The sequence below is a fragment of the Oncorhynchus mykiss genome, chromosome 31, assembly GCF_013265735.2.
Source record: "Oncorhynchus mykiss isolate Arlee chromosome 31, USDA_OmykA_1.1, whole genome shotgun sequence".
NCBI classification, from domain to species: Eukaryota; Metazoa; Chordata; class Actinopteri; order Salmoniformes; family Salmonidae; genus Oncorhynchus; species Oncorhynchus mykiss.
The window spans coordinates 39,633,353-39,655,406 of record NC_050571.1 but is presented as its reverse complement, the minus strand read 5'-3'; the positions used below and the strand labels follow the sequence as shown (position 1 = coordinate 39,655,406).

General features: G+C 43.5%; 1 protein-coding gene across 3 annotated transcripts in view; it reads right to left on the bottom strand.

Moving 5' to 3' along the window:
* Nucleotides 1-694: 694 nt before the first annotated feature.
* LOC110505143 (transmembrane anterior posterior transformation protein 1 homolog) overlaps nt 695-22,054 on the bottom strand; it is a 33,597-nt gene continuing 12,237 nt past the window's right edge. For 2 of the 3 annotated variants that reach the window (XM_021584143.2, XM_036970000.1), the window contains 11 exons: nt 13,497-13,659; nt 12,401-12,536; nt 12,067-12,164; nt 11,894-11,963; nt 11,242-11,322; nt 10,220-10,329; nt 9,146-9,205; nt 8,950-9,018; nt 8,594-8,670; nt 7,282-7,448; nt 695-2,484 (listed from right to left, as the gene is read on the bottom strand). In XM_021584143.2, the coding sequence (XP_021439818.2) occupies nt 2,144-2,484; nt 7,282-7,448; nt 8,594-8,670; nt 8,950-9,018; nt 9,146-9,205; nt 10,220-10,329; nt 11,242-11,322; nt 11,894-11,963; nt 12,067-12,164; nt 12,401-12,536; nt 13,497-13,659 (1,372 nt within the window). In that variant the 3' untranslated portion in view covers nt 695-2,143. The remainder of the gene's footprint in view (nt 2,485-7,281; nt 7,449-8,593; nt 8,671-8,949; nt 9,019-9,145; nt 9,206-10,219; nt 10,330-11,241; nt 11,323-11,893; nt 11,964-12,066; nt 12,165-12,400; nt 12,537-13,496; nt 13,660-22,054) is intronic. The other variant, XM_036970001.1, reaches the window with a different exon arrangement.

Here is a 22,054-nt window from a genome sequence, read left to right as displayed (position 1 = left end):
TCATGGAAGCCTGAGAGAGGAGAGAGCTAGGGCCGGCTCAGCCTGCGAGGTAAGACGCTTAGCCCTCTAAGACGTGCTTGGCTGGGGGTGGATTTACACGACCTGAGTCATCGCCCCGTCTGTAGAAGGTGAGGTCACCCATGGTGCGAGTGTGACCGTCAGATTACCTCAACTGAAAAATAACATCTACTCTACAAGGGTCTCCCCATGTTCATTCATCAATGGTAAGATCATTATTCCAATGGTGAGGGCGGGGGAAGGGGTGGGCTGGCTGGTGACAGAGAAGGGGGGGGGGGGGGGGGGCTGGCTGGTGACAGAGAAGGGGGGAGGGGTGGGGGGGGGCTGGCTGGTGACAGAGAAGGGTGGGAGGGGTGGGGGGGGGGCTGGCTGGTGACAGAGAAGGGGGGGGGGGGGCTGGCTGGTGACAGAGAAGGGGGGAGGGGTGGGCTGGCTGGTGACAGAGAAGGGGGGGGGAGGGGTGGGCTGGCTGGTGACAGAGAAGGGGGGAGGGGAAGGAATCTGGCTGGTGACAGAGAAGGGGGGGGGGACAGGGTGGGTTGGCTGGTGACAGAGAAGGGGATGGAGGTGCAGGAGGGAGTGGAGGGGCTTCGCTCGGACCAGGGAGCACCTGAGGAGACAATTGACCCGAGAGATTCCCCTCTCACTCGGTTCTTGTTGGATATTGACACCACAATTGCAAAATAACTTTCATTTATTTATCATCGTTATCATCATCCCAAAAAGAGGGCCATTTCATATCACGGTGAAGTTATGAACCAAACAGACGAGATTAAGTGGACAGTTTTCCATCATTGCTTGCATAAGAACACTACAAAAAGTGACCCTCGGAGAGAGTTCAGTGGAAGTTCCATGCGCAAAAATACTATAAAATATTACAACTGGCAGCTCCAAAAATAGATCCTTATTACAATAGTAATTAAAACATCGCATGAGCGTCAAATGGAAGAGAAATAGCTCCAAACCCTGTCATCTGTAGCATATTTAATTAAGACAATACGGTAACGTTTCATCAGCGCAAACTAGGGATTCTTGCCATCATAAAATGCTAGTATGAACTTTTCCCAAAGGCAATATGTATTATGAGTAATACGTGCGGTAATGGCAAACAAATAACCATCAAATATTATTTTAAGTCAAATTGAATGAGATTAAAATATCTGTAAAAGAAAGCTGTCTAAAAAAATCTCACTTCTGTGGAGATGTTCTTTACACTACCAAAATGGAGCTCCTACCAGTAGTGATATTTTATACCGCAAAATTCCAATAAACTGGGTAAAGCTTTTTGATGAGCAAATTGCTAAATCAGTCGTTTTTATCCAATATGTCCAAATAAAACGGTAGAACATTGACATATAACTTTGTTCCTCTTTTGCTGTGTATCTGAGAAGAGGCACCAATGTCTCATGTTCCACGTTCGTGTTCACACACACACACACACAATGTGTATCTAGCATCCGGGATGACTGACATGGGGTGCTGTACTGAAGCCATCGTGCAGCCATCTTGGTACTCCTCCTCCATTGTAAAATAGATTTTAGAAGCTATAGAAATGTATTAATGTCTACTTTTTTTTTTTTTTTACACATTTATTCTATTACAGACACCTTAATGCATACTTGTATTTATATTATACTATTAAAACATTTATTTTTACTACTAAATGTAATTGTCCCCACTATAACAACAAAACACTTATATACATGCTATTTTGTCCTTGAAACATTTAACTGTAATACTGGGGAGTGCCAACATGGCCGACCGGTGGCTTCAAAGCTTCTCAATGGCCAATACATAGCATCAGCAATCCAGGGTTTATATACATCATTGGTACAGACAACTAGGTTGCCATGAAAACAACATTTCCTCTGGCAGTCTTCCGTTGCTCAGCCAACTGTAGTTCTCTTTGTCGAGCCCCAAACCCAGCAGGCGAAAAACAGAAAGTCAACTTAAATTAAACAGCCTGTCCCACAATAACTTACTGTATGTCTAACTTAATAAATATACTCTGCTTCCGCTGGATTTTGCTAAGAGAGCAGAAGTGCTGAGGTGCGTCTTGCTCACCGCCTCTCCTGAGTAGCTATCGGGGGGAGGGGTCAAAGGTCAATGGAAGGGCTCAGAGGGGTCAATCAATGCGGTTCCCGCATATCGTGAAGCGGTCTACGTCCAGCAGGTCCTTTTTAGGGGTCCTGTGCTTGAGCTCTGTGCCCTCCGTCCCATCCCCCTCCTTCTGCTCGGGAGTGGCAGGGGGCGAGGGGGTGAGGGTGTCAGGGTCCGGTTCTGGGCTGGTGGAGGGTCTGGTTGGGGTGGTGGTGGGGGAAGTGGTGGGAGGGGCCACAGTCTCTGCCTGTGGGTTGGGGATGACGGTGGGGGTAGGCTGGGTGGTGACAGAGGAGGTGGGGGGGATGGAGGTGCAGGAAGGAGTGGATGGAGACCGCTCAGACCACGGATCCCCTGACAGATCACCTGATGAGGCAAATGAGACAGAGAGAGAAGTAGATTTAACCCAAACAAACAATACTTGGTAATTTGAGAAAAGTTAGCAACACTAACGGTAAGTAACACTCACACATAGATAGTAAGCAACGAAACATCATCATCATAAACTTCCTTTTTGATTAGATTTTACTTCAGAGTGACCAAGTAAACTGGAAAACCAACAACATTGACTTCTAGGAATAAAAATGTACCTACAGTGGGGCAAAAAAGTATTTAGTCAGCCACCAATTGTGCAAGTTCTCCCACTTAAAAATATGAGAGAGGCCTGTAATTTTCATCATAGGTACACTTCAACTATGACAGACAAAATGAGACAAAAAAATCCAGAAAATCACATTGTAGGATTTTTAATGAATTTATTTGCAAATTGTGGTGGAAAATAAGTATTTGGTCAATAACAAAAGTTTATCTCAATACTTTGTTATATACCCTTTGTTGGCAATGACAGAGGTCAAACGTTTTCTGTAAGTCTTCACAAGGTTTTCACACACTGTTGCTGGTATTTTGACCCATTCCTCCATGCAGATCTCCTCTAGAGCAGTGAGGTTTTGGGGCTGTTGCTGGGCAACACGGACTTTCAACTCCCTACAAAGATTTTCTATGGGGTTGAGATCTGGAGACTGGCTAGGCCACTCCAGGACCTTGAAATGCTTCTTACGAAGCCACTCCGTCGTTGCCCGGGTGGTGTGTTTGGGATCATTGTCATGCTGAAAGACCCAGCCATGTTTCATCTTCAATGCCCTTGCTGATGGAAGGAGGTTTTCACTCAAAATCTCACGATACATGGCCCCATTCATTCTTTCCTTTACACAGATCAGTCATCCTGGTCCCTTTGCAGAAAAATAGCCCCAAAGCATGATGTTTCCACCCCCATGTTTCACAGTAGGTATGGTGTTCTTTGGATGCAACTCAGCATTCTTTGTCCTCCAAACACGACGAGTTGAGTTTTTACCAAAAAGTTATATTTTGGTTTCATCTGACCATATGACATTCTCCCAATCTTCTTCTGGATCATCCAAAAGCTCTCTAGCAATCTTCAGATGGGCCTGGACATGTACTGGCTTAAGCAGGGGGACACGTCTGGCACTGCAGGATTTGAGTTCCTGGCGGTGTAGTGTGTTACTGATGGTAGGCTTTGTTACTTTGGTCCCAGCTCTCTGCAGGTCATTCACTAGGTCCCCCTGTGTGGTTCTGGGATTTTTGCTCACTGTTCTTGTGATCATTTTGACCCCACGGGTAAGATCTTGTGTGGAGCCCCAGATCGAGGGAGATTATCAGGGGTCTTGTATGTCTTCCATTTCCTTATAATTGCTCCCGCAGTTGATTTCTTCAAACCAAGCTGCTTACCTATTGCAGATTCAGTCTTCCCAGCCTGGTGCAGGTCTACAATTTTGTTTCTGGTGTCCTTTGACAGCTCTTTGGTCTTGGCCATAGTGGAGTTTGGAGTGTGACTGTTTGAGGTTGTGGACAGGTGTCTTTTATACTGATAAGTTCAAACAGGTGCCATTAATACAGGTAACGAGTGGAGGACAGAGGAGCCTCTTAAAGAAGAAGTTACAGGTCTGTGAGAGCCAGAAATATTGCTTGTTTGTAGGTGACCAAATACTTATTTTCCACCATCATTTGCAAATAAATTCATAAAAAATCCTACAATGTGATTTTCTGGATTTTTTTGTCTCATTTTGTCTGTCATAGTTGAAGTGTACCTATGATGAACATTACAGGCCTCTCTCATCTTTTGAAGTGGGAGAACATGCACAATTGGTGGCTGACTAAATACTTTTTTGCCCCACTGTATATCCATAACAATTATGCCCGCTGATTCATGATTTCAACTGCCTGAGAAACGCTGCCTGCCACTCCCTCTCGTCCCGACTCCCGACCCTTACACATTCATTACTATGGGACAGCTGGAGATTGAATTTAAATATAGAAACAACGTTGCAAATGTCAGAGAGACAGACAGTAAAGGTTTATACAAATCTCCACTGTTGAAAACAAAATGCTAGTCTAAAAGAAACGTGAGATAATGTCTAGATGCTTTTTATAGTGGAGATCAAGTTTATAGCTTCCCTGCCTGGGCTGATGAGAAAGTGGATTGCGCAGTCAGATGGAACATAGTAGATAGATTTAGCCGGTGGTAACTTGTGGAATAGACACCAGCTGGAATGCGCTTTTAACCAAATCAGCATTCAGGATTAGACCCACCCGTTGTGTAAATTCAAATAAAGTCGAGTGAAGTAGAAGAGGCATATCAGCACATGGGTTACTACTCTATGGAGAAAGCCATTTGCCTAAGGCGCCGACATGCTTCACTTGCATATAAAAGAGTGTGTTGCAAATTAGACTTTACCAGGCGAGCAGCAAATCGTGTGTGTATTCCCCAGACTGCATGAAATAAATGTGTGTTCCTCTAAAGGCAACAACACATGAGCATGGGATACAGCAGGCCTACTTTAGAAAATGCATTGTGGTACTGAACCAGTGGTATAACCATGTAATTAGGGGACTGGGGAAGGGTACCAAAAATGTCTGCAGCATTGAAGGTCCCCAAGAACACAGTGGCATCCATCATTCTTAAATGGAAGAAGTTTGGAAACCCAAGACTCTTCCTAGAGCTGACCGCCTGGCCAAACTGAGCAATCGGGAGAAAAAAGGTCCTTGGTCAGGGAGGTGACCAAGAAACCGATGGTCACTCTGGGAGAGCCTTCCAGAAGGACAACCATCTCTGCAGCACTCCACCAATCAGGCCTTTATAGTAGAGCAGCCAGGCAGAAGCCACTCCTCAGTAAAACGCATAAGACAGCCCGCATGGAGTTTGCCAAAAGGCCCCTAAAGACTCTCAGACCACGAGAAACAAGATTCTCTGGTCTGATGAAACCAGGGTTCAACTCTTTGGCCTGAATGCCAAGCGTCACGTCTGGAGGAAACCTGGCACCATCCCTGACACATGGTTGTGGCAGCATCCTGCTGTGGGGGTGTTTTTCAGCGGCAGGGACTGGAAGACTAGTTAGGATCGAGGCAAAGATGAACGGAGCAAAGTACAGAGAGATCCTTGATGAAAACCTCCTTCAGAACACTCAGGACTGAACTCAGACAGGGGCAAAGGTTCACCTTCCAACAGGACAAGTCTCTGAATGTCCTTGAGTGGCCCAGCCAGATCCCGGACTTGAACCTGATCAAACATCTCTAGAGAGCTGTAGCAACGCTCCCCATCCAACCTGACAGAGCTCGAGAGGATCTGCAGAGAAGAATGGGAGAAACTCCCCAAACACACGTGTGCCAAGCTTGTAGCTTCATACCCAAGAAGACTCATGGATGTAATCGCTGCCAAACATGATTCAACAAAGTACTGAGTAAAAGGTCTGAATACTTTTGTAAATGTGATTTCAGTTTTTTTTATTTGAAATAAAATAGCAAACATTTCCAAACCGATTTTTGCTTTGTCATTATGGGGTATTGTGTGTGTAGACTGATAATGGAAAAAAAAAACAAATTTTATCCAATTTTAGAATAAGGCTGTAACTTTATAAAATGTGGAAAAAGTCAAGGGGTCTGAAAACTTTCCATAGGCACTTAACATATGGCACCTCCAATTAGAACCAAATCGTTATGAAGAACGAGGCAAAGTAGTCTGTTAGTATAGTAAGGAATCCATTGGAATCAGGGGGCTGAAAGTAACCTATTTCGCCAGGGAGGTATTCAATAGGCACCAAACAGAATGAAACGGACTAAAACAGGGTGTGACTACCTGAACTCGTCCAATAAGAGACGCTCATACTCAATTTCCGACGCAAAACGTTTTCCTACGGTGTGCACTAATGAATGCAGCCCAGAAGAGACAGCTGGGTTGGGTCCAGTACAGTTACAGATGGGCTAATGAAGAATAGCAACGCAAGCATTCCGTGACTTTCTGACCCCACATGATATGCATTGGCACTTTAACATACTATGCTACTGATTATTTTGCCTGAAAACTGTGGTGCTGTAAAAATACAGGAGTGAGAAAAGCTTTGACGTGACGTGGTGTCACTTGTCGCGCTAATGCTCTCAGCGGGCTCATCTGCTCTAGACACACACACACACACACACACCTGACAATTTATCTCGGTCATGCGCATCCTAGCAGCAGTTTCAGTTTTGAATTTCAGTGGCAGCTTCGATGTGGATGAAGGCGAGGTGCGTGCGCGTGTGGCAATGCGGGAGGTCAATTACCCGAGTGGGAAATACGCATCTGCTTGCTTGAGGCTGGGTTTGGCAAGCTGGGATTGCTAAGAAGAATGAGTAATTGAGTGTCTTTTGAGGCTGAGTTTGGCAAGCTGGGATTGCTCAGAAGAATGAGTAATTGAGTGTCTTATTGAGGCTGGGTTTGGCAAGCTGGGATTGCTCAGAAGAATGAGTAATTGAGTGTCTTTTGAGGCTGAGTTTGGCAAGCTGGGATTGCTCAGAAGAATGAGTAATTGAGTGTCTTATTGAGGCTGGGTTTGGCAAGCTGGGATTGCTAAGAAGAATGAGTAATTGAGTGTCTTATTGAGGCTGGGTAGGCTGTATGTGACTGACTGGGCTCTAATCTGGGTCCTCTTCATGCCTTAAGATTGTGTTAGCCCGCTGAGCGAAAGGCTCAGGGAGGTAACAAGTCTTCATTGTGTCATGCAAGGTTTTTACCTGTTCCCTAGTCATTATATATATTATAAGATGTTCCATCGCCTGGTAAAATGAAGGTAAATGAATATAAATACTAGGGTATTGTCTGTCACTGGGTACCTGAGGGGGCAGTACACCTGGATGTCTTGCTGGTTCGACTGGGCGTCTTCCCGGGGACGGCTGTGGGGGGCTTCTCAAACAGCTTGTCCTCCATGTTGGCTCTCTTCACGTACACACACGACTTCCCCAGCAGCACAATACTGTTAAGCACTTTCAGGGTCACCATTCTACACAGGGAAAAGACAAGTAATGATTTCCAAGGTGAAAGTGAGAAGATAAGCAGACTACAGTATAGTCATGTGTCGTCCCCCCCCCCTCCCCCTATTGTGAACAGGTCTAGATTTGATTCTGTATGGAAATACAGATAAGGTATACTGGTATGGCACATATTTAATATTCCATCTTTTTTTTTTTAAATGGCCAATTCAAAAACTTCTCGATCTCACCATATCAGGGCTCTACAGTGCGACCATATTACTCGCATTTGACCATATTACTCTCTAAATATTTCGCTGTGCAACCTGGAAGTTTTATTTAGTAACACCAGTGGGCCTACAAAAATAAAGGGTTCCAGTTTTAATAGCTCAAATGATTTTCATTGTGCTCCTAAATTTCTAAGTGTTTGCCTTTTTACATTTTTGATTTCTTTTTAACTTAGAAAAGGTCTGTGTAGAGCCCTGCGCATTAGGGAATAGCAACACTACCCACAAAGCAGCCATATACAGCACACTGAGTATGAAGGGTTATAACGCTCAGTTCATGGACAGAAAACAGCTCCAGGAACGCAATAGGGCTTCTGCATATCTAAAGCTTATGATGCATTTGAAATACGATCGAGAGAGACATCCACATCTAGGTCTGTGGACCAAATGCCCCCTGCCCCCCCCCCCCGAGGGCTTTTGGAAGCCGGACTGTGGTCTTTTCACAGATACCAGGGTCTGTTGGGAATACAGCTATTAAAAAAATGTAACAATTTTTTTTTTTAAAAGGGTGGGAGGGGGGAGATGACAACGTTGTATTCCACCTCAGGCTAACTGTTCAGTGGTTTTATACCCACAGGGTGGGAAAAAAAAGAAGAAGAAAAGATGGAGGAGGGTGCAGAGAAAAAGAAGCCCCAACTAAGCCTAAGCAGAGGGCTAACGTGAAGACCCATGCTAAAGTAACTCAGTGGGAGCAGACCTGCACGGACATCATCAGAGGCGCTCCATTTAAATACGCATAGGCTATCGCGTGAATGCTATGCTCGCAAACAACGCTAGCCGTATTGCGGGACTGACGCGTTCGGATTTGTCTATGAAACTCGTGGAAGGGGTGCTATGTAATTGCAAATCATCGAACATGACAAAGAATAAGAACTGGATTGGAGTCTTACCCCATGTAAAAGAGGAACACACAGGAGTAGGACAGGGCTCCCTGTACATTCACTGAACTCATCACCACTCGGATTAGCTGTCAATTACAAAATCGAAAAAGCTTCAGCAGAAACACTGTCGCACGTTACAGTTCAATCAGAAATAAAAATCAAGACAACAAAAATGTAGTTATGTCAACTACATTGTCGTGCAACTAATAAACAACGTTATACAAGACGGAACTGTTTAGTTGATTGACATCAATAAAAAACGCAATCAAAAGCATATAATTAGTGCCCACTTAAAACACACTGCCCATCTACATATCATGGAAGGGGAACCACTGCATTGGACTGGTGTACAAGGCTGATCTTACCAGGACTGCAAGAGGAAGAGGAATGAAGCCCATTCTCCTGGCTACGGAATCGCTGTAGTCTGTGCAGGCCTGCCCATTGACAAAAACAAGCCTCAACCACACATCAACTACAGCAGCGAAAAAAGAACATTGATTGAAACTGTAGGGACAGTGGAGCTGGATGCCTAATCACTGTGTTTCGAGAGATGCTACGTACGTTTTTCTGCCGACAGCTGACGAGATCGAAGGCCAGGCTGGCTCTGTATTCACTGTATACCTGCGGATACAAAAACAGCCGCGTTATCATCACAGAGACGAACAGAACACCTAGTTCATTATTAGAATGCATCACTACGGTTGTTTGATATGAAGCTTGTAAACCATCTGCCATGGCTCTGCAGAAAAACACGGATACCATAAAGACTGGACCACAAGTGAGTATGACCGACTGGATTTGAAGACCGTGTTAGCCGGCTGAGCTAAAGCCTAGGCAGTTTTCAGGTCTCAGCGAAGGTTACTTGTCACGCGAGAGAAACGGTTCACCAAACCTGCCGCCATTACACTCCTCCCCCCCTATGACCAACCCCTCCTCGCGGAATAAACAGCACCAATGTGTCCCGACTGAATTCAAACCCGCATCTCCTATGCGCCACAAGACTGTGTGAGCCCTTCGATCTAAAGCCTTCGGGTCTTAGGCAAGGTTTCTCGCCACACAAGAGCTGGGAATGGGTCATGACTGACGGTGGGACAGCTAGTTGTTGTGGCTGAGGATGACGACGTTGCTAGCCCAGTAGCCCTATTGGGGCATAATGTGATGTGTTGTGATTTAGAAAGGGCAGAGGGGAGCGGAGGGACTCGTGGCACGCTACAGAGATTGAGGCACACAGCAGTGTGGGAGGCAACCTAAACAAAAGTGCCACGCTGTACATAAAAACAGGGCCAACCATGGTGTAATCCTTCAAACATGAACGAAGCAGACCCTCTCCAGTGAACATACATTTCACAGTCACACACCCAGAGGGAAATGTGTTTTCTTAATCAATTTATTCAAGTAGATTAATTGAAATTCTTATTCAAGACTTTAAAAAGCGCAATGTATTCCTAATGGGGATTGTTTTATTTGCGAACTGTGAATTTCAATTAATTCCTTGAAGTGGGTGAATTAAAAATGGGATTGACCTCAAAATACACCGTTCCCTCTTGGTGTTTGATTGTGTGCGAAATGAAAGGTTTTTCAGTTCATTTATCGCCAACTCATCGAATCACTAGTCATCCTCCGTGCGATCCTTACATCTGCCGTGATCTCGTTGAACTTGGTGATGAAGGCGTGTTTGATGACGTCCACTGCGATCTCGGAGGCGATCACCATGAAGACATCAGGTAACAACACCCAGAGATGATCTGGAGACAAGACAACTGACTTGTGAAGTGAATTTCTAAAATCTACACCATTCCTTCTTTACCTAACCGAATGTCTGGTCGTTCTTTTTAATTGACTCCAATTGTACATTTAATGACTTCTTGGTTTAATCATAAATTGTTTTAGGCTTAGTACAATAACTTAAACAGTGGTGGATTCGACTCGAACACAAGATAAAATACAATCTTCATATCCATGTGGTGCAAGTCTGCCCAAAATGGTTTTGGATGAGGTCTAGGTTATGCCACAAGGCTCAGACCCGGTCAGAGTACGACATTAGCATCATCACCGTTACTGACACTCCAAATCTGTCAGGGCCAGCTGACTGTATTAAGAGAGCTGTCATATAGGACGGAGGTGATGAGAGTAAGGCTGCGCTATCATCATCACAATGTCTTATCCACTAGGGGTTGAATGGAACAGCTTTAATAAGGGCACCAAGGATCAGGGTGATTACTTTTTCAAAGGCAGCAGTAGCAGCAAACTGTGGGCCTCCTGAGAAGCACAGCGGTCTAAGGCACTGCATCGCAGTGCTAGAGGCGTCACTACAGACCCGGTTTCGCTCACGGGCTGTATCACGACCGGCTGTGATCGGGGGTTCCCATAGGGAGGCGCACAATTAGCCCAGTGTCATCCGGGTTAGGGAATGGTTTGGTTCATCGCGCTCTAGCGACTCCTTGTGGCGGACCGGGTGCCTGCAGGCTTTAGTCAGGCGAACAGTGTTTCCTCCAACACGTCGACCTTCGCCTCCTAAGACCGTTGGGGAGTTGCAGCAATGAGACAAGATCAAAATTGGGGAGAATAACGGGGGTAAAAAAAAAAAACACCTAAAATCACCCGTTCCTGTGAACACAATAAAATGGATCCAAGAATTCCCTTTGCATGTTGGTTACCTGGGCTCCATGAGAACTGCTCCATGTTCCTGAGGCAGACGATGAGAAGGAGTACGTAGCTGGTGAACCGTTCCTTGATATCTAAAATGCAAATACATACATATTCGTAACTACCTAATACTTGGAATCATGTACCAACATAACTACGTAATATCGAGAAAAAAGGGCAGTCATTTGTTCCATGTACTTTCAAAGCTACATACATCATTTGGCATAAATATCCTATTCGTCGGAACCCTGTGTGGTCTGGAAGTAAGTGTAACTTGCTAAACAGACTGGATCTTCAAAGACGCAAGCAAATAGCAAGAGGGGGGAAATAGGAAATGATTAAAGCTTATTTTCGGGTCCTTGCATTCCTGCAGAATGACAGCAACAAAGATGAAAACATGCAGCCTGCAGGCACAAAGAGGAAGAGTTCAGAATGCATTTAAATCTATGGCGCATTTCTTTCGTGTTATCAAAGCTGAATAAACAGCTCCGATTGCCGCTTCAAAAAGGACGAGAGAGAGAGAGAGAGAGAAGGCTTAACCCATCGCATAGAAAAAGACTGTCTAACATGTAGAGCGTTTTGAATCAGAGAAATGGTGTTAAAAATAAAATGTCCATATCACAATTTAAAATGTACAGTGTAATGCCTATGGCAGTAACTTACCACTGTTGGACATCTGAAAGAGGTTGTTCTTCTCAAACTTCTTGAACACACTTCCTTTGATCTCCACAAACTGTACATGCAGGAAATACAGGAAAATATATTTGAGTGTCCTCTACATTTTACGATTACGTGTGTGTGTGTGTGTGTGTGTGTCCGAGTGTGTGCACACTCACGTTGTTGGACATCATGATGGTGAGCAGGGACTTATTGTGGGAGTTGAAAGCCACGTTGAGCGTTGACGCCTGGACCATGATGAGGATGGCATGCAGGACTGGAGACAGAGGCTCAGGAAAACACTGAACATGGTGACAACAGCATCCGCTGCAGTAAAGGGCTGGGTGTTTGAGTGAGAGCGTGTGAGGACTCACATTACTGACACATCATCAAAAAAAACAACAACACTAACTAAAAAAAGTGACGCCTGTAAGGTGATGGAAGTTGAGGTGTCACAAATTCCTACAGTAGAGTTCTTCCTGTGTGCATTTCCTAGTTCTCCATGAAGGATACAGACGTAGAATACAGCCATGAAGAAGTGGGGGATGACCCCTATGCTGTCTCTCTTCCTCTCTTTGGGCTCCGTGGCCGTCCAGTAGAGAGCGTCAAGGATGTCTTGGCCAAACGACGAGAACAGCCTGTCGGCTACCTAAACAGGGACGGTAAGTAGTTCAAGTCAAGTTCAGCATGGGTTAATGATGTGACCTGCGACCTCGTAAGTGATACAACGGGTGATAGACTATGACAGATTACCAGCGCTTGACTGTGTGTCACTACTCAAATCAAATTTTATGTCACGTGTCGAATGCAACCGGTGTTGTGGGACATCTTGAAGGGACTGATAAATGGTGAAATGCTTACTTACATGCCCTCAACCAACAGTGCAGTTCAAGAAATAAGTTAAGAAACAAGTTAAGACAATAATTTACTAATTAAAATAAAAGTAAAAATAAACACATAATTAAATAACAATAACGAGGATATATGAAGGGGGTACCGGTACTGAGTAAATGTGCGGGGGTACAGGTTAGTCAAGGTAATTTGTACATGTAGGTAGGGGTAAAGTGACTATGCATAGATGATAAAGAGTGAGTAGCAGCAGTGTAAAAACAAAGGGGGAGGGGGTCAAATGTAAATAGTCATTCTGTCAAGGAACATTTTGGACCTAGACTTGGCGCTCCAGTACCGCTTGCCGTGCGGTAGCAGAGAGAACAGTCTTGACTTACGTGACTTGAGTCTATGACAAAAAAAAAATTGAATGGTTTATATCGGCACACTCTTAGCGGAGTTACCAACAACCGGATACATCCGGTTCAGGGATACAGCTAATTCAACCTAGCGTCCTTTCCCGCTGAAAGCAGGAACTCCACTCAGGCATCTTTTTACGCCAGCTACAACTCCTTTTTCCCCCTAATAACATATCACCTGCTCCATTTCAGATGAAACAGGGTATCCCGAGGCCCTAATCAAATACTTCAGCCAACAACAACAGATTTTCCTTGACATAGGCCTTCCCCGCTGACGTAACGTGACTGGATCAGTGGAAGCTATATAGAGGGGAACCTTTAGATCACATTCCTACAACAGCTCTGAATCCAACCCATTGTACCTCCAGCATGTTGTAGATGATGTAGAGTTTGATGACGGACTGTCCTCGGATCAGGTGGTACATCATGCTGTAGTCCACGTAGTGCATCATGGAGTAGCACAGCACCATTATCAGTCCCTTCAAGATGTCACACACCTGGGCCGGCTGCAGCAGGCGCGAGCCACTGGCAGAACACACACACACACACACGTTACAAATAGAACCTTGACATACATCTGCATGTACACACACACAGCCAAGTCATACATCTGCATGTACTGTATGCATGTACACTACCGGTCAAACGTTTTAGAACACCTACTCATTCAAGGGTTTTTCTTTATTTTTACTATTTTCTACATTGTAGAATAATAGTGAAGACATCGAAACGATGAAATAACACATATGGAATCATGTAGTAACCAAAAAAAAGTGTTACATCAAAATACATGTTATATTTGAGATTCTTCAAATAGCCACCCTTTGCCTTGATGACAGCTTTGCACACTCTGGGCACTCTCTCAACTAGCTTCACCTGGAATGCTTTACCAGCAGTCGTGAAGGCGCTCCCACAAATGCTCAGCACTTGTTGGCTGCTTTTCCTTAAGTCTGTGGGACGACTCAACCCAAACCATCTCAATTGGGTTGAGGTCGGGTGACTGTGGAGGCCAGATCATGATCGTCCCACTAAGCGTAAACCAGATGGGATGGCGTATCATGCGGAGATCATCCGTTTACCCACACCACGTCTCACAAAAGACACAGCGGATGGAGCCAAATATCTCCATTTTGGACTCCAGAGCAAAGGACACATTTCCACCGGTCTAATGTTCATTGCTCGTGTTTCTTTGCCCAAGCAATTCTCTTCTTATTGGTGTCCTTTAGTTGTCGAAATGCTGCAAAGAAACCACCATGAAGGCCTGATTCACGCAGTCTCCTCTGAACAGTCAATATTGAGGTGTGTCTGTTACTTGAACTCTGAAGTATTTATTTAGGCTGCAATTTCTGAGGCTGGTAACTCGAATGAACTTATCCTCTGCAGCAGAGGTAACTCTGGGTCTTCCATTCCTGTGGCGGTCCTCATGAGAGCCAGTTTCATCTTAGTGCTTGATGGTTTTTGTGACTGAGCTTGAAGAAACTTTCAAAGTTCTTGAAATGTTCCGCATTGACTGACCTTCATGTCTTAAAATAATAATGGACTGTCGTTTCTCTTTGCTTATTTGAGCTGTTCTTGTCATAATATGGACATGGTCTTTTACCAAATAGGGCTATCTTCTGTGTACCACCCCTACCTTATCACACACAACTGATTGGCTCAAACACATTAAGAAGGAAATAAATTCTACAAATTAACTTAAGGCACACCTGTTAATTGAAATGCATTCCAGATGACTACCTCATGAAGCCACAGTTGAAGTCATTAAAACTCATTTTTCAACCACTCCACAAATTTCTTGTTAAACTATAGTTTTGGCAAGTCGGTTGTGCATGACACAAGTAATTTTTTCAACAATTGTTTACAGACAGATTATTTCCCTGTATCACAATTCCAGTGGGTCACTGTGCCTTTAAACAGCTTGGAAAATTCCAGAAAATGATGTCATGGCTTTAGAAGCTTCTGATAGGCTAATTGACATTATTTGAGTCAATTGGAGGTGTACCTGTGGATGTATTTCAAGGCCTACCTCGTTGTTTGACATCATGTGAAAATCTAAAGAAATTTTAGACCTCCACAAGTCTGGGAGCAATTTCCAAATGCCTGAAGGCACCACGTTCATCTGTACAAACAATAGTACGCAAGTATAAACACCATGGGACCACGCAGCGGTACCGCTCAGGAAGGAGACGCGTTCCGTCTCCTAGAGATGAATGTACTTTGGTACAAAAAGTGCAAATCAATCCCAGAACAACAGCAAAGGACCTTGTGAAGATTCTGGAGGAAACAGGTACAAAAGTATCTATATCCACACTAAAACGAGTCCTATATCCACATAACCTGAAAGGCCGCTCAGAAAGGAAGAAGCCACTGCTCCAAAACCGCCATAGAAAAAGCTAGACTACGGTTTGCAACTGCACATGGGGACAAAGATCATACTTTTCGGAGAAATGTCCTCTGGTCTGATGAAACAAAAATAGAAATGTTTGGCCATAATGACTATCATCATGTTTGGAGGAAAAAGGGGGAGGCTTGCAAGCCAAAGAACACCATCCCAACCGTGAAGCACGGGGGTGGCAACATCATGTTGTGGTGGTGCTTTGCTGCAGGAGGGACTGGTGCACTTAACAAAATATATGGCATCATGTGGAAGGAAAATTATGTGGATATATTGAAGCAACATCTCAAGACATCAGTCAGGAAAATGGCTTAAGGACAACAAAGTCAAGGTATTGGAGTGGCCACCACAAAGCCCTTACCTCAATCCTATAAAAAATTAGTGGGCAGAACTGAAAAAGCATGTGCAAGCAAGGAGGCCTACAAACTTGACTCAGTTACACCAGCTCTGTCAAGAGGAATGTGCCAACATTCACCCAACTTATTGTGGGAAGCTTGTGGAAGGCTACCCAAAATGTTTGACCCAAGTTAAACAATGTAAAGGCAATGCTACCAAATACTAATTGAGTGTATGTAAACTTCTGACCCAATGGGAATGTGATGAAAGAAATAAAAGCTGAAATAAATCACTCTACTATTATTCTGACATTTTACATTCTTAAAATAAAGTGGTGATCGTAACTGACCTAAGACAGGGAATTTTTAGTATGATTAAATGTCAGGAATTGTGAAAGACTGAGTTTAAATGTATTTGGCCAAAGTGTATGAAACTTCCCACTTAAAATGTTGTTGAAAGAATGCCAAGAGTGTGCAATGCTGCATGAAGGCAAAGGGTGGCTATTTGAAGAATCTCAAATCTAAAATACATTTTGATTTGTTAAAAACTTTTTTGGTTACTACATGATTCTGTATGTGTTATTTCATAATTATGTCTTCACTATTATTCTACAATGTAGAAAATAGTACAAATAAAGAAAACCCTGAAATGAGTAGGTGTTCTAAAACTTGACCGGTAGTGTACACACACACACACACATCATACATGCACACAGCCTAGTCATACATTTGCATGTATGCACACACACACAGCCTAGTCATACATTTGCATGTACATGTACACACACACACACACACACACACACACACACACACACACACGTACACACACACACACAGCCTAGTCATACATCTGCAAGTACTGTACGCACACGTACACACACACAGAGCCTAGTCATACATATGTACGCATGTACACACACACAATCCAATCACATTAGTGTGCCACAATTTAGTAGGCCTAGTGCTTTTGATAACACTGTTATACGACACAGTGAACACAGTGAACATTGGGATCTTGGTTGGCTGTAAGCTTCATGCACTCTTAGGCTATAAGGTCAATGTCAGGACAGGAGTCATGTGTGCCGTGTCGAAGTGGTTTAATACCCACAGGGGTTGTCAAAGCACCAGTAGAATGACTGTCCAGGTCTTCTGAGCATCCGGGACTATTTGTTATTGGCTGATGTTAATGCTGCTCGCTATAAACAGTATAAATATGAACTTTTCAACTCCGGTTGATCGGGGTTGTTTGGAGCATCGAACACATTCAACCGATGATGATTTTTTTTGGGGGGGGGTGAAGTAGCTAACCAAATCTGTTACATTTACACATATGTAATGTAAGCTACACGGGGCGGCCTAGTGGTAAGAGTGTTGGGCTAGTAATCGAAAGGTTGAAAGTTTGAATCCCCGAGCTGACAAGGTACAAATCTGTCGTGCTGCCCCTGAACAAGGCAGTTAACCCACTGTTCCTAGGCGGTCATTGAAAATAAGAATTTGTTCTGAACTGACTTGCCTAGTTAAATAAAAGGTAAAATAAATAAATACACCAATAGGAGAATCGAAAGTTAAATGGCACGCCAGCATGAGAGCATGCTAGGGGAAGACTGACAAATCCATAGGGCTTTTGAGTCTCTGTTGGGGAGTAGAACATGTCAAGACATGGAGTTATTATGTGAAAGGCTACTAAATAGGCTGATCTACCGTACATCTAAGCCAGTATAACTACTGCATACTAGTACCTTAATTCTTTGCATGCCCACCACTTCACTACGTATTACTCAAACTAAGGCCAGATTTCAAATCGATTGCAGACGGTGGATTTCTGGATAGCGCTTTCAAGCGCGTGTTTGATTCAAACAGCAGCCTGTCCCGAATGGATGGAGCTGACTTTGCGATATTCAAGAATCCACTATCAACAATAGATTGAATAACGACATAAAACCCCACAAATAAGACTATCCATCAACACCCTCACCTTAGTGAACTTAAAGAAGAAGTTGCCAAAAAAGCTTCCTAAAAGGGAGAGGGGAATATATATGTATATATATATATATTTTTTTTTTTAAATCACCTTTTAAGATTTCTCAATGCCTGCAGTAAGACTTAGAATAACCATTCACAAGGTGATTGGCAGAGGAGGTGCCAAACATCTCAATAGCTCAGTCGGTCTGTCGGGAGGTTATTTTGGGAAGGTGGCAGTGACGCTGGGGTGCGAGAGAGGGGCTTGAATTCAGAAAGTGCAAATTAGAATGCTTAATCTGGTGTCTCATCTACTTCCCAAATTGTGTGCAGTGAGCATTGAAGTATGAAGGGAAGCAAACAACATCAGCGTCATAATCTTCATTATCATAAAAGTTATGGCAAGATGGACTTAGGGTCACTGTTGATTTTTGATAAATACTGGGGGCCTGGAAGATCTTTCTTTCACTTATTCAATCACTTAGAGATCAGTGATAACCTCCAAGAGAGGAAGAAGGAAGCATATGCTATATTATATGCCAATTCATACTGGGGCATAAACAAGAAGAATTCACTGCTGGTGCTCTATCACCCTCTACTGGCCGCACTCAGACACAGCACTTTGGCACATTCTAGTGGACTGTTGCAGAGGAGTGACCAGTGAATGACCCATAACATGACACTGCTTAGGCTATTAAAGTCAAATGCACGATGAGAGAGAGTGTACTCTCTGTCCTGCCCGTGTATGTTAGTGAATGCCAGGCCCTGTGTAACCCTGTTCCCCTGGCACCAGCCATCACCATGAATCTGATAGCCCCCTAGCTGACTAACTGCAGCTCAGGCCAACAACAGAGGTGTGTGTGTGTGTGTGTATAAAGGTCAGTCATGCTTCGCTGCCATGCAGACAGACACAAAAAGGGCATGCTGCATCATCAAACGGCTCTCACAAAGGCCACAGCAATCAGCGCTGAGCTGTGCCGTGTGAGAGGAACAGTTTTTCAGGACAAAGTACTGGGATACGCGTTATCAGCGGAGGTGTGGAGTTTTTGCTAAGCCTCTCCTGGGGCATCTCAGATCTGAAAGATTGACTGTGCCGACAGTTGTTTGTCAGTGAAGACATCGTTTTAACTATTGATATTACAACACGTCACCTTTGGCCTAACACGACTTCCAAAAAAAATGACAGGGTAAGGTCAAAACACCAACAACAGAAAAATGACACTCAAAGATATAGGAGTGGACTTGGCAAATGACCTTTGCAATTCATACTCATTTTCTGTATAGAGTGGATAAGGTATATTGAAATGTTTTCAAGCTAAGGAATTCAAAATAGCACATCTTGTACTCTGGAGTGTCATTTGAGGTGTGGTCAAACATTACTTATCAGTAAAAAAATAAATAAAATAAAAAATGTTTACCTAGAAAATACCTCAGTAGAGCTAGTAGCCAGTCACAGTGCCTGATTACAGCTTCTGTGTTCGTGTGGGGATTGAGAGAGCGGGGTTGCTGAAACTCGAGGCGCAGCGAGCTCAAGCCATCTGTCGCTGCGATGTCTTTTACTGTGCATCTGCAGCGCACAGCTATCGCCCATCCACTACCACAGCCCCCCCCCCCCCCCCACCGCAAGCTGCAGGCCTCCACTAAAAAAATGTTTAAAAAAAATCTGCTACTGCTTTCCCTTCAGTTAGGCCTACATACTCTGACATTATGCATACCGTACACACTCTGGAGAGAGATTGGTCAGGCAGGAGTCCTCAAAGTAGTAGGGAGAACTGCACATTGTTGGTGTGTTGTAATTTGATGTTAAGCATTTCAACAAGACTAGAGCTTTGATATACCGTGGGAAATCAGTTTGGCGGGCCAGTCTTGAAGAAACCATGTCCACTATGTATATGAGCTAGAGGTCGACCGATTAATCGGAATGGCCGATTTCGTTTTCATAACAATCGGAAATCGGTATTTTTGGGCGCCGATTTTTTTAATATATTTTTTTTACACCTTTATTTAATCTTTATTTAACTAGGCAAGTCAGTTAAGAACACATTCTTATTTTCAATGATGGCCTAGGAACGAGGCAGAACGACAGATTTTTATCTTGTCAGCTCGGGAGATTCAATCTTGCAACCTTACAGTTAACTAGTCCAACGCACTAACCACCTGCCTCACGAGGAGCCTGCCTGTTATGCGAATGCAGTAAGCCAAGGTAAGTTGCTAGCTAGCATTAAACTTCTCTTATAAAAAACAATCAATCAACGAATGTCGTTGCTCCAACGTGTACTTAACCATAAACACCAATGCCTTTCTTAAAATCAATACACAAGTATAATATTTTTTAAACCTGCATATTTAGCTAAAAGAAATCCAGGTTAGCAGGCAATATTAACCAGGTGAAATTGTGTCACTTCTCTTGCTTTTCATTGCACGCAGAGTCAGGGTATATGCAACAGTTTGGGCCGCCTGGCTCTTTGCGAACTAATTTGCCAGAATTCTACGTAATTATGACATAACATTGAAGGTTGTGCAATGTAACAGGAATATTTAGACTCATGGATGCCACCCGTTAGATAAAATACGGAACGGAATAAACGTTTTGGAGGTGATAGTTTCCGGATTTGACCTAAGGCTCGTATTTCTGTGTGTTTATTATAGTTAAGTCTATGATTTGATATTTGATAGAGCAGTCTGACTAAAGGGGTGGTAGGCAGCAGCAGGCTCGTAATAGTCAAAGGTATATGGTTTAGAGAGAAATAGTTGACGCGTTATAATTCCTGTAATAACTTGCGGCTGAACTTGAAAGGGGTTCCTTTGTTATTTTACCGTTCATGTCTTCCACAGAGAATGTCTTGATCTACTTAAAATAAGGTCTGTGTTTCGTGCAGGTTAGGGTGCAGGCTTAAACCACCTCAGCGTTTTGATACCCGTGTAAATCTCACTAGGATAAGGTAACGTGTGTCAACATATTTTCATAAATCCACTCTACAAAAAAAAATGATCTTCGCTTATATTTAGCCAATATTGATCAGAATTACCTTGTCCTATGGATATCTACACAGTTATAAGATTGGCAAGGTGGTGTAAGCCTACACGAAACACAGACCTTATTTTAAGTGAATCAAAAAAAAATCCTATGGAATAAATGAATGAAGGTACCGCTTTTCAGATTTTGCTAGAAGGTGTCATGGGAATTATGACTCGCACTTTGGTCGTCAATTCTTACCATGTCCATTATTAAAATAGGATTTCCTGCATATAGAAATTACAGTTTTTGTTTTCAACGTTCATCACAGGTAACTTAAACTATTTTTATTCAAACAGTTGAGAGTATTTGTCTCCTAAGCAGACTCTTCAGTATCATTGTCACTTCAGAGCTGTCTGTGTGTTTTACAGATGGCAGAGAAAAGCAGAGCAGCAGTGTGGGACTATTACATGGAATTGGCACCAGGGAAAGCAAGGTGTCTTATTTGTGATAAAGATGTAAGCATGGGGTCAGCAACGGCTAAATCAACAAATACCACCAACCTGTGGAATCACCTTAAGAACACCCATATGTATTATATTAAGTTAAAATAAAAGTGTTCATTCAGTATTGTTGCAATTGTCATTATTACAAAAATGTGTATATATATATAAAAATCGTCTGATTAATCTGTATCGGCTTTTCTTGTCCTCCAATAATCGGTATCGGTATCAGCGTTGAAAAATCATAATCGGTCGACCTCTAATATGAGCCCTTGCAGAGAAAGCGTACAGTTTTGTATAAGTGTTGCCGTGGCGAGCACAGCCCTGTTTGTGAACACTAAAATGGCGCCTCAGTGGCTTTAGCATGGAGCATGAAGAATACAGCACAAAGCTGCATGTCAGGACAAACAAGATGGAGAAACTACATTTAATATAAATGATAAAGCTGTGGCAGACGTGAGACTAGCGTACCTGCTCCGATTGCAGTAGGGGCATACGTTTGCCCTGCAGGGAAAGAAGGCAAGGGAAGAGAGGGACCTTGGTACAGACCAGTCACAGGCACACCGAGTGATTACAATACTTACTGTAAAGTATACATAAACCTAGCTTACGTATGTATCCGTCTTCTGAAGGGCCGAATTCTAACTAGATACACTACATGCAAATCTCACCTGATATCAAGGTGTGATTTACATTCAAGTCTGAGTGACACAAGCAAAGTTAGGATTATGCCCCAAATGCAATTCACTTGGGGAACTAGGTCTATTTT